Consider the following 13333-nt stretch of genomic DNA (forward strand, 5'->3'; position numbering starts at 1 on the left):
TGCTGATCAGTGGACAACCATAGACAAGGAGGTCAAGGAAATACTAGACACTAACTTCATCAAAGAAGTTGAGTACCTAGACTAGATTTCCAACATGGTACTTGTAAAAAAGGCGAATGGAAAGTGGTGTATGTGCATAGATTACACCAACCTTAATAGAGTCTGCCCCAAAGACTGTTTTTCGCTTCCGCGGATAGACTAGCTTGTAGACGCCACCTCGAGGTTCGAATTGCTGAGCTTCATGGACACTTACTCAAGCTATAACTAGATCTCGATGGACCCCACCGACCAAGAAATAACTACTTTTGTAACCAAGACCGGGCTGTACTACTACCAGGTCATGCCCTTCGACCTTAAAAATGTCGGGGAAACCTATCAAATCCTTGTAAATAAAATTTTCGTTGAATTAATAGGAAATAAAGTTGAAGTGTACGTCGATGATATGGTTGTTAAAAGTTGTTTTGCTAACTCTCTTATTGTCGACCTCACCGATGTCTTTAATGTTTTAAGAAAGTATCGGTTAAAACTTAAACTAAGCAAGTGTGTTTGGTGTCACCTCGGGCAAATTCCTAGGCTACATATTAACGCAACATGGCATCGAGGCTAACCCAAAGAAAATACAGGCAATTTTGGATATGACACCAACTCGATCCATTAAGGAAGTCTTGAGACCTACAGGTCAGGTCGCCGCCCTCAGCTGCTTCATGTCCAGGTCAGCAAGGTGGTGCTTCCCTTTCTTTCAAGCAATCAGAAAAGCTCAAGACTTAAGTTCTACCTGAGTTTGATGAACTTAAGCTCTACCTGAGCTTGCCATAGTTATTAACAAGGCCGGAGCCAAGAGACGAGCTCATTTTGTACCTATCTGCTAGTGACGAAGCCGTTAGCTCAGTGCTGGTCTGAGTAGTTGACAAAGTACATAGGCCTGTCTATTATGTGAGAAAATTCCTACATGCAGTTGAGACCCGATATCCCAACATTGAGAAGGTTGCTTTTGCATTCATCATCTCGGCCAGAAAGTTGTGACCTTACTTTCAGGCACACACCATCATCGTACTCACCAATCAACCACTCCGTCAAGTCCTATGGAAGCCTAAGGTATCAAGGTGGTCGACAAAATGGGAAATTGAGTGAAGTGAGTATGACATATGCTTTGAACCACAACCAACAATCAAAGCTCAAGTGTTGGTAGACTTCATCTCAGAATGCACGCTCGGTATGCCGATGACCGATGACCTGCCCCCAAGTCAAGAAGCATATACCAACGTGGCACCAACCGACGAACCTGGGGTAGAACCCTAGATTCTCCACAAAGACGGATCATCAAACACGAGGGGCAGTGAGGCCAGACTCACTATGTGATAATTGGCAAGTAGTTGTATAGAAAATCCTTTACCCTCCCATACCTATGTTGCCTCTGACCTAGCGAAGCAGAATGCATCCTTCATTAAATCCACGGGGAACTGTGTGGCGAGCATTTGGGGGCAAGAACCTTGCATAGAAAGCCTTTGGACAAGGTTACTGATGTAACCGTTTCTGGTCACGTACCAATTTTTTTTTGTGATGTATCAATTTTTGGCTAAGTACTTCGTCATTTGACCTGCTTCTGGGTGGCCTGTAGTGAGCTACTTGGTGATGAGCTCCCTAGTGGTGAGCTCCCTGGTGGTGAGCTACTTGGTGACGAGCTCCCTGGTGGTGACCTACCTGGTGACGAGCTCCTTGGTGGTGAGCTACTTTGTGTCGAGCTCCTAGGTGGTGAGCTACTTGGTGACGAGCTCCCTGGTTGTGAGCTACTTGGTGACGAGCTCCATGGTGGTGAGCTACCTGGTGATGAGCTCCCTGGTGGTGAGCTACTTGGTGAGCTGCTGGGTGTGCTGCCTTGTTGGCAAGCCTCCTAGTGTAGTGCAACCCGACTGCCCTCTGCATGAGATGATCTGCTCCTCCTTGTTAGTCGACAGGAGCCGATGAACCTGCGAGAATTGAACCAGAGGACCCGGGGTGTTTACCCAACGGGGCCACTCCGATGGCTAAGTTAGCACTCTGATAGTAGAGAGCTTGAAGATGATATTAGAGAAATGAGAGAATTAGAGAGCAGGGGTTACCTGTGAGGTGTCGAGCTGACCAGGTGTCGAACTACCTGTGAGGTGTCGGGCTGACCAGGTGCCGAGCAACCTGTGAGGTGCCGAGCTGACCAGGTGTTGAGCTACCTGTGAGGTGCCGAGCTGACCAGGTGTCGAGCTACCTGTGAGGTGCCGAGCTGACCAGGTACCGAGCTGACCAGGTGCTGAGCTACCTATGATTGCGCTGCATCAGCCTCGTAATGCCTGTCATCCACTCCTACAAGAAGCTACTAGGAGTTCGACCTTCGGGGGCAGCACTACTATCTTTAGGTCGCCAGGTTTCACGGGAGCCTTGGAAGGCTCGACTGGCAAGGGCGCATGTGCAGTCTGTTGGCCGCCAACTCCCGTGGGAGCCATGAGGAACTCATCTTAGTAGGGGGGACCTCACAAAGAGGACTGATGAGGTTTTATCCGAATTAAAAGTAAAGTTGGTAGAGCTGCTTAGTCTGCTAGTTCCTGCATAGTCTTTGAGTTCATAAAAACTGTAAACTATAAAGCGAGAGCTTCAATTTCTAAAAAGTGAGGACTTTTCTTTCTGAGAGAAGAGGACTTAGCTTTTGTAGGATGAGAACTTAGCTTTTGTAGGATGAGAACTTAGTTTTTTGTAGTGTGTTCCCACAGACGGCGCCAATTGATGTAACCGTTTCTGGTCACGTACCAATTTTTTTTTGTGATGTATCAATTTTTGGTTAAGTACTTCGTCATTTGACCTGCTTCCAGGTGGCCTGTGGTGAGCTACTTGGTGACGAGCTCCCTGGTGGTGAGCTACCTGGTGACGAGCTCCCTGGTAGTGAGCTACTTGATGACGAGCTCCCTAGTGGTGACCTACCTGGTGACGGGCTCCTTGGTGGTGAGCTACTTGGTGATGAGCTCCCAAGTGGTGAGCTATTTGGTGGTGAGCTACTTGGTGACGAGCTCCCTGGTGGTGAGATACTTGGTGAGCTGCTGGGTGCGCTGCCTTGTTGGCGAGCCTCCTAGTGTAGTGCAACCCGACTGCCCTCTGCATGAGATGATCTGCTCCTCCTTGTAGTCGGCAGGAGACGATGAACCTGCGAGAATTGAACCAGAGGACCCGGGGGTGTTTACCCAGCGGGGCCACTCCGATGGCTAAGTTCGCACTCTGATAGTAGAGAGCTTGAAAATGATATTAGAGAAATGAGAGAGCTAGAGAGCAGGGGCTACCTACATTTTTCCTCCTCTCCTTTGTCTTTGGGGTTGGAGTCCTCGCCTCTGTAAAGTCAGGCATAACCGCCTCTGTCTCTCTGCCGCAGCCGTTACTGCCAGAGCTGAGGTGGCGGGTGCAGGTAGCTGTTGCAGGGTATGGCTTTGCCAGGCAAGGGAGAGCTCTCAGGGCTGGCAGGCACGGCGCCGCCTGGCGAGAGACGTGGATGCTAGTCTCTGGATCTGTCAGGTACGGTTGTCAGGCAGGAGATCTTCCTGCGATACGCCGAGCTTCCCCTAAGTGGCGAGCTACCTATGCCGAGCTGCCAGCAAGTGTCGAACTCTTCGTAAGACGCCAGGCTGCCTGTGGAGTGGCCAGCTGCCTGTGGCGAGCTGCCTATGCCGAGCTGCCCCTAGGTGGCGAGCTACCTATGCTGAGCTGCCCCTAAGTGGTGAGCTATTCGTAAGACGCCAGGCTGCCTGTAAGTGTCGAGCTACCCCTAAGTGGCGAGCTCTTCGTAAGACGCTAGGCTGCCTGTAAGTGCCGAGCTGCCCCTAAGTGGCGAGCTCTTCGTAAGACTCCAGGCTGCCTGTAAGTGCCGAGCTGCCCCTAAGTGGCGAGCTACCTAGTTGTCAAGAGGCTACACTTAGTTGGCATGAGGTGCCAGGTGTCATAATTTCACTAGAGGGCCAAATCCGCCCTCATCAGTTACTATTGACCAATGATGAAAGTTACTGCCATCAAGCTCATCCAACGATATGACAGTTGCCAACGCCCTGCCAATATACCTCGACAACGTACTACTGACCTGCAGTACCTTACTAGTGCGTAGCCTTTTACACTATGGGGGATAGATATCCTCGGCCTATCTCCATGGCCACTGGGCACAAAAAGATCCTGGTCGTAGTAGTATTGTGGAGGCTTTGCTCTTGCAATGTTGAAGCAAGCTATTGTGGAGCCTCTACTCTTGCAACCTCTTCTGTTGGGCACGCACCTGCATTCAAATCCCTACAAGACTTTACCACCACCATTTTAAAATTTTCAAACCCTTGTCAAACAGAGAAGCCAGACCTTCCACCACCAACACTCTCACCACAAACATAACCCTTGACACCTCTACCTAAACCGACTTCGGAAAATCATAGGCGCACGCGCCCAAGCCACTAGATTGATGGAATGAAGTTTCTGCCAACTGATCAGGTTGCCTTGGATCTACCTCAACGTAACCCCCAAGTAAATTGCCCATCTCCCTGAAAGTCTCCCAGCAGCCAGCGTGGAAAGGAGGCCAAAACAACTAAGGGTCCATTTGGTTGACAGTAACAATTGAAATGATTTATTCCTATAGTTTATTTGATTCATATAAGAATGGGAATCAGTAGGAATGGGATATTATTCCCAAGGGAGGGGGAGGGAATGGCCATTCCCTCAAATGGGGGAATACCATTCCACCAGGAATGGTGGAATGAAAATGGAATTTCAATTCCATACCAAATAGTTAGAATCGGAATAGCCGATTTTGATTCCAATTCCAAACCCCTATTCCAGTGAACCAAACGGGGCCTAATTTTCCCTTCTCAACAATTTCTGAAACACTGGGTTGAAGTCCTTGGAACTCCCCCCCCACCAAGCCTCTTCGGAGCAAGTATTCTTTCTGTCTCTCTGTCTCTCTCTCTCTCACACCTACCCCTCCCACGCTTACCTGGAGACCAGCTTTTTGGACACCCGAACAACTACCTCCCCTTCCTCTGAGAAACCCAACGACGCCATCTGTGACTTTGAGAAGTTATTTTGCTTCCTGGGTTTTATCACTATCCCACTAAAATTAATACAAATTTAGTTTGATCATGTATGCCACGCTAATTCGAGATTTTTCTAGTCTCAACTCTGAATTGCATTCCATGTTTATTTAGCTGAAGCCTGAAGGGGGTGATCATTAATAGCCCAGCCTAGGCTGATGTGTGCTAAGGCCCGGGTTAGAGCTCTTTAATCAGATCCAACCTATCCTGGCCTGGTCCATGATCACCCCCTTTTAGTTGCTCTTAACATGCGGGGTCTACTAGAGTTGAAGGATCTTTACTTTTTGGTGTTTGTTTGTTTATGAAATTTGGATGTTGTATGTGGAGGAAAAGACTAACGAATAAGAATTCGGAGGATGGAAATAAAGCAACTTGCTACTGGATTCTGGGTTAATGCATGAGTTATGCATAGACACCATCCCTGGACCTTCTGAATTAATTGATGAATTTGTGTAGTTGTTTTGTTCGCTGATCACTTCAACAATTAAGAAATTTCTATGTATTAGCAGGGTTGGCCCCAAGTGAGCGGCCAGTTGCAAGGCTGTCAATAATCTGATATCCAAATTAAGACCAGCTGCCAAATATTCTTCTTTTTCGATCTCCGCTCTTTCGGGGGTGTTTGGAAAATTCAACTCGTGAAGATGGTCCAAGTTGGGCAAATTTGACTTTGGACATCTTCCATTTGGTGGAATCAACTTATGGTGTTTGGACGGATGTTAATAAAATCGGTTGTTTTTTATTATTAGAGTTATATTTTTCTGGTTTAATTAGTCAATGCCTCCTATTTAAATTGATCTAATATTCTACTTTAATTTCATCATTTGACATGGAGACTCAAGCCCCAGGAATTCCATCCATGAACCAATTAATGTATATTGAACACAGCCTCATTTGTCATTTCCGGCCATTAAAATTTATTAACAATATATCAAATTTCGCAGTTCTTTAATTTGAAGAGGTTGGAGCCTTGGATAGATTATTTTATTTTAGAAATCTAGTGCTGTGTTTGGTACTTTGGTTTGATAGAAAATAGTTAGAAAGAAACAGAAAGTTGAAGTTGAGGGAAAGCTTTCATAAAATTACTTAACAACTTTCCCTCAAATTAAAATTACATGCATAGAGCTGAATACACCCGTTTGCATGCACAAGAACATCTGGGGTTGAGTTGATTTCATTTCCCAACCGATATATCCAAACTGCGCAAAAGCTGCAACCTTATGTTCAACGCAATGCTACCAAACAAAATACCGAAACGATTTTATTGCAGAGAACATTAATTTCTTTGTCAACCTCAACCATATTCAAGCCAAACGAGGGAAAATATATGATAATAGTTCCACAAAATTCCTAGTACGTAGTAGAGTCCTAGAAATACTTGAATTCTGGGTAGAGAGTTTCTTCCAGGAAACATCTATCATTTTGCATGCAAGTCTTCTTGTCTACCCGCCTTCATGCAAACACACCATGAGTTGGTAATTTAACTACTTCCACAATCATTTTGATAGCTGTACTGATTTCTGTACAGCGCGGTGAGCATTTATTGGCTTACAACTTGTGCCCCCACGACGTGGCAAAATGATTTTTCTGAAACCCCTCTCTCCCTATTGAAAAGGAGTTAAAAAGGGGCCTTTGTCTAAGTCATGATCATGGACCATGAGTGATGATCATGACCACGTCTAAACTTTGAACTATTTAAATATCATAGTTAGGACTAGAAGATAAAGATCTCGGTCATAATAACTATCGACATTAGTAAAGGAAGAAATTTCTCGGAAGGAAATAAATTAAATAAAACTAGACTTTTGCAATTGACCTAATTACTTGCTTGGCTTAACTCCAAAACAATGAACATGAAATTAATCCCAAGCTGGATGTATGTGTAGACCAGGCCATTCATTATACAGTTATTTTGTTATGGTTTCACTTAAAGTCACATTCCACATGGCGGCCACCATGTTTTATTCACACCAACTCACCAAGCAAGCAAACTTTAAAGCTTACAAAAATGCTTTAAAAACTTCTTATTAGATGAAGATCAAGACCCTGGATATCCAGAAAGCAAAAACCATAAGAAAATTGTAAGAGCAAAGCATCTAGCCACTGCCACATATAAGGAATATCTTCTATACTTGTATATTGAATTTATGGAGAGATATTTTGGTTGTGCATCTGATTGTTGTGTTTTCAGAGTCTACACATAGATTTTGCTTTTAGGAAATCCTCTCACAAAAATTAAGGGGGTGTTCCACAAGTTGGTTTTTGCTTCAAAAAATAACTCATGTTTTTGAAATGGTGTTCTCTAATGTGATTTTTTTTCCCAGTTCCAGAAAGCAAAAAAACAAACAAAACAAGCTTGTTTGGAAGCTAAGTGGTTCTTAAAACCAAAAACATAGAAAACATGTTTTTGGTTATATGTATGTTTTTTGTTTCCAAAACTGAAACCGAAAACACATTCTTCAATTTCTGGTTCGAAGAACCTGTTTTCATCTGGTTAGTTAATACAATGTTTCATAAATCAAATAATTTCTACACCACACAATTTTTTTTGTTTTAAAAAAAACATTATTTTGATCATTTAAAAACATGCATGTATTGTTTAAAAAAAAAAACAAAACAAAACCAACTTATTTTTACCTTTTAAAGCAAAAAAACAGAGTTCAAGAATGAGTTTTTTGTTTTTGCTGATGTGATGATTTCATGACAAATAAAAACAAAAAGCATTCATGTCGTAGAGCACCTTCTGAAACAATCAAAACGATGTTTTTTAAAACAAAAACAATGTTGAACTGTATGATTTATGAAAGATGATGAAATATTCCACGATTTAAAAAAACCATGCATGCTTTTCAAACCAAAAATTCAAAAACTTGATTTTGGTTTTTGTTTTAGAAAAAAAAAATACATTTCCAACCAATAAGATGTTTCCCAAGAAACAATTTGTTTTCAATTTTAAAACTCACGACGAAAACAAATCACATTGAATAACACCCCCGAATTGATTATTTATTATTTTGTTGCTTGTATCGTAAATACAGGTTTGACCCCCGCCTCCCCGTTCAGCTCTTCTCCATTTCGACGTAATCAATTTTGATAGAGATCTTCATTTGATCTTCCGTGTACATACGTTAGATAGAGGTGGACGTGTATCAGAGTGTATACACACGCCCAACGTCAAATTTGGGTGTGTGTGTGTGTGAATGTGGAGAAACTAGAACCGGGTCCAGTCTTCTCTAGATAACGCGACGACTTCGAAGACGGCAAGACTCAGTTGTCTCTCGCCGTTAAGAAAGATCCACTACTTGCAGGAGCCCGTTCTTGTAATATAAAACCGTCGAGCACACACAGAGCTTCGGCATATTTGCATAACGGAGATACACGATTTTGGAAATTTTATTCGAGCCCCTGCTGCACCTCGTCTTCTTCTTCTTCTTCGCCTTCCCTGTTTTAATTTTGTTGAAGCTATCGATCGAGAGTGAACATAGAGATGGCTAGTGGGATACTACAGGTGCTGCTCGTGGATGCGCATTGCATGCAAAATAAAGATCTTTTTGGTATGTAGTCATTCATTATTTGCAGTATTTTAGTGTTAGATTTCGAGTTTTAGCTTTGGCTTTGCCACTTTGTTTTAAGATTATTCGGTTCAAATCTTTCATATATTCCATTCCTCTAAGATCAGGTTTAATCTTGCAGCTAAGATGGACCCATATGTTGTCATAAAATATGGAAAGGAAGAGCGCAAGAGTTCCGTTGCTCGACGTCAGTGAGACATCATCAATTTACATAGCTAGATATTCTCCTTTCTTAATTAAGTCTGTGTATGTGAGAGAGAGAGAGAGGTGTATAAAATCGAAAGATGGTATTGGTACTGATCGAAATGAGGATTTGAAATGCATGCAGGACAAGGCAGGAATCCTGTATGGAACGAGAAATTTACATTCAAGGCGGAGTATCCAGGGAAAGTTGTTGGCCCACACAAGCTAACCCTCACAGTCATGGACAAGGATACGTTCACCGCCGATGACTTCGTCGGTGAATCAACGTAAGTGAAATCATGTAAATGATGATTATCAGCTTATTGAAACTTGAAAGAAAAATGGGCTCGTAATTAAATTAGATTGACCTCCTTGCTTAGACCCTCCCTCCAACTCACCCAAACCCTGCTTCTCAGTTGACCATTTCAACCTCCCACAAAGATCAATTGGCCGCTGCCCAACTGTTTTAATTTGACATTACAATCTAGCTCTAAGCAATGATAAAAGGTTATATATGTATAAAAGATTATAATGCAGGAAAGGTACAAACAGAGTCCTCGCAAACATGAATTCATGTTTTTAAGTAGTTGAAGACAGTATTGATTTCAGCCCACCTTTGAAGGTTTCCTTAGTCCCTTAATTGTGATCTTTACGCAAATATATGGAAGACGTAGAACGTTTTATGCTGTATGTATAGTTGTCATGGCGTGGTTAGAACAAACCGCCTCCCATATCGTTCTTCTGTAGGTAATTTACTGATTTCTTACACAAAGAAATAGAGATTTCATTCTTATTCATTTCACTCTTCAAGTAGCCATACCCAAGCTACTTTAAGTTTTAAAATGGACATAATCAACTGATCGTTTCAGATTTTTCAATTACTCTAAGGTTTATCTTGTATATAAAATCTAGGGTTCCAATTCCAAGAAAGATTGTCTACGTTAGATAGCCTATTCCTTCCTCACACTTACAGTTTGGAAAGAGTACAAATAAAATAATACAAAATACAAGATTTTGCATTCTACACATGTGTATTTGTACTTCTTGCAAATTAAGCCTGATTTATATTTGTATTTATACTCTTGAGCCTTTTTCTGAGGAGTACAAACACAAATGCAAAACCTTGTATTTTGTATGTATCTGCACTGTACATATTTGTATTTGTATTTGTACTCCTTCCAAATTGAGCCTAAGGAACTAAATGCAGCCCACTGATTATTCTTCTTCAATGTTCAATGAATAAAATTTAAAATATGAGTCATTTGCTAAAACATCTCCTACAGTTTCATGGGTTTATTAAAACCCACCCTATTGCTTGCATTTATTAATACACCCTCTATAGCTTACAAAAATATTTAGCGAATTTGCATAAAACTCACCATGAGTTTTCAGCATTTCTCTTAAACTCACCACAATTTTTCAAAATGTCTAAAACTCACCATGTCAGTAAATTTTTATTTTCTAAAACTCACCTTCCGTTAGTGCACCATTAATGCTTCTTAACAGAGGTGTCCACTTCAGCATAAATAACAACTTTCATAACCAAATTACCCTTGATTGGTGAGTTAGAAGAAAATGGTCTTTTCAGTTTTCAGTTTTCTTGTTTTTTTTTTTTTGCATTTTTATTGTTTTGTTATATTTTTCAGTGTTTTTTATAATTTCTATTTTTTTTTACATTTTTCTATTTTCTACAATCTATAATTGTTCCTGTATTTTTTGTTATTTATTTGCAATTTCTGTGTTTTTCTATAATTTTTGGTGTATTTTCTACAATTTTACATTCTTATTTTGTTTGTCAATTTCTATAGTTTCTATAATTTGAAAATAATTTTTATTTTGTTTCAAATTTCTATATTTGTTATATTTTTTGTAATTTCTGTTTTTTTATGTATTTTATATTTGAAAATATTTTTTGAACTTTTCCTTTTTTATGTCTAAATATTAAAATATATAAGTATATATTTTATATTTTTCTATGAAGGTTAAAATGGTAATATATTAACACCATAAGTCTGTTTAATGTCAAGTTAGTGACATGGTGAATTTTAGAAATTTTGAAAATTTGTACTGAATTTAAGAGAAATATTGAAAACAGATGGTGAGTTTTAGACGATTTCCCAAAGATTTATTTAACCTTCCATTAAGATCCATGCATATTGCCATCTAGAAATGATCACGCCACTACCTAAATCAAGTGAAAAATATTTAAGGGTAAGGTCCCATGGTTGTTTATTTTGAAAGCACTTCTTATCAAGTTCTTAGAAAGAAATCATGTTTGGTTTCAAATCTACCAACAATGTTTGGCTTTATCACAATGAATAAGAGAAAATAATGGCATATAGGCTCGTCATCTACAACATCGTTTCTTCCATCTTCAAACAGAGAACCAAATTGATCAGTGGAGTGGGTTTCTTTTGTTTAAAGTTGTTTAAACAGACATTAGGATTAAAGCCATCACTTTCACTCCCTTAAAAGTCGATTAAGCAATTTGGTTGAAAACTATAGGGGTGTTTTAGCAAATAATCACCAAAAAAAGAGTAAATAAACATCCATTCATTGATATTTGGTAAGTATCCACGTAGAGATGAAACAACCATCAGATTCATACCCATTTGGTGAATGCATATCAAATACCTGATTTTAATAATCACCATATAAATAAATGTTCATAAAGAAATTTTGTTAATAAACAAATAAACGGAAAGTGGTTCTAAGTTTAATTATGGATATACAGAATCTACATAAAGGATGTACTGTCTCTGGGCATTGACGTGGGAAAGGCCGAGCTTCCACCCCGCAAATATAGGCTTGTGCTCGCCGATAAGACCTACGAGGGAGAGATTCGGGTGGGCGTCAGTTTCACCAAGAAGGTATAATTATGCACCCAGGACCAACCTATATGTTGTTGTTTTTGGTATTACTGTTTCTATCAGAAACGTTTTGGATTGATAAATACAGATGTTACTTGAAACTGTTCATACTTGAAACAAGCAAACCTTAAAAATATATATGCACTTCTTGCTCCACGGAGCGGAGTCTAATCATCTAGTTGGACTCACTCTCATATGTGATGTGATGTGATAATACATATTTCTCATCAATTTGTATTGATAAACCCTAAATGTTTCAAATAAAAACATTACATTGAAAAATATTGCATTCACCGGTGCATCGTGGCTTGTGCAGAAACAGAAATTATTCATCTAATGCTTTGCTTTGGACACTAAAATTACAATTTATCATTTTTTCTTTTTTTATCTTTTTAGGTGGAAGATGAAAATTACGAAGGTCAGGGTGGATGGAAACAAAGCTCCTTGTAAACATGATTTCTTATTATAGAGTCCAGATATGATTGTCATTAAGAACAATGCTGTGTGTATTCTTTTCAATAAAATCCAATATGATATTTATGCAGACAGAGAGATGAGATTGGAGCACCAATAGAAAAATTATATAAAAATTAATCCTCTCAAAAATTGTAATCGGTTTCTTGTAATTAATGGCTAGTGTATGTTGAAGGACAACTATCAAATATAAACAGGTTGCACCTCATCATCATTAATATATGGCTAGATTGGTTATTTGGCTAAGGCCTGATGGGGATACAGGATGCATGGGCCTCCATGGTTTTCTTTTCTACTTGTTGTTGCATGGTTCAATTAAGCGTTGGAGCCCACAATTGGATGGGTTGTACTTGTAAGATCAGTTTGTCAAAAAAAAAGTTAAAAATAAAAATCCCTTGAATAATAATAATAATAGTATCTGATTTTTTTTTATTGATTGAAAAATGGATGAGAGCCTCTCTTATATTTGAGATGCAACTCTACAGTGGTGTTCATTCATCACAATTCACAACAATCGGAACTACTTTTAATTATGATCTGATGTTCCAAAGCTATCGATTGATTCCCATATTTGTGAAGAAGAAACAGTAGACGGCCTAAAGAAGCAACTTAGACAGAAGAAAATATAACTATAGAATCTCGCGTGAGGACCAGAATGCAAAGAAAATAGGTGAACAACTGAACAAGGTAGTGGCAAGTCTATTGGATCACTTCGACGTTTGTGATCAATTATCCTTTCGACGTCGCAACTAACCCAAGTTGAATTATAGAAAAACATTTAAAATTAGTATTTTCTATCTTGGCAATTTTATTATTTTAATAGAATAAGAACTATAAAATAGACAATAACAATCGTCAGCCGTCTTAGCTCAGCCCGTAGAGCGCGTGGCTTTTAACCACGTGTTCGTGGGTTCGATTCACACAGACGGCGTTCTATTTTTATTTGAATCCCCAATTCTGAGTCCGAGGGTTTTGTTTTGGCAAAAATTAAAATATTTTGAGAATTCTGGGTTTTGCCAATGTTGAACTAGTTTATGGGCTGGAGCCTGGAGCATTTATTAGGCTCCCATTCACAAAGCAAAACTCAAAAGGCCCAGCTGCTCCCTGCTGCACAGAGACGAAATATGAATATGATCTATCCAAGTAAGACAACGACTGTAAG

General features: G+C 40.0%; 1 protein-coding gene and 1 non-coding gene across 2 annotated transcripts; both read left to right on the plus strand.

Moving 5' to 3' along the window:
* The first annotated feature begins 8335 nt into the window (after positions 1–8335).
* LOC104602451 (elicitor-responsive protein 1-like) lies at positions 8336–12417 on the plus strand. Its single transcript, XM_010266136.2, has 5 exons — positions 8336–8626; positions 8766–8831; positions 8973–9114; positions 11562–11697; positions 12094–12417. Exons 1-5 carry the CDS (start codon positions 8560–8562, stop codon positions 12145–12147), a joined length of 465 nt encoding a protein of 154 aa, XP_010264438.1. The 5' UTR covers positions 8336–8559; the 3' UTR covers positions 12148–12417.
* A 612-nt stretch (positions 12418–13029) lies between these two features.
* TRNAK-UUU (transfer RNA lysine (anticodon UUU)) lies at positions 13030–13102 on the plus strand. Its single transcript has one exon. It is a non-coding gene; the product is annotated as a tRNA-Lys (tRNA).
* Positions 13103–13333: the final 231 nt, after the last annotated feature.

The sequence above is a fragment of the Nelumbo nucifera genome, chromosome 2, assembly GCF_055504915.1.
Source record: "Nelumbo nucifera cultivar China Antique chromosome 2, China Antique-T2T, whole genome shotgun sequence".
Taxonomy (NCBI): domain Eukaryota; kingdom Viridiplantae; phylum Streptophyta; class Magnoliopsida; order Proteales; family Nelumbonaceae; genus Nelumbo; species Nelumbo nucifera.

Coding starts and splice junctions, on each gene's coding strand:
- LOC104602451 (XM_010266136.2), top strand. CDS start 8,560: ATGGCTAGTGGGATACTACAGGTGCTGCTCGTGGATGCGCATTGCATG. Junction 8,832..8,972: donor CAAGAGTTCCGTTGCTCGAC/GTCAGTGAGACA, acceptor AAATGCATGCAG/GACAAGGCAGGAATCCTGTA. Junction 9,115..11,561: donor GACTTCGTCGGTGAATCAAC/GTAAGTGAAATC, acceptor ATGGATATACAG/AATCTACATAAAGGATGTAC.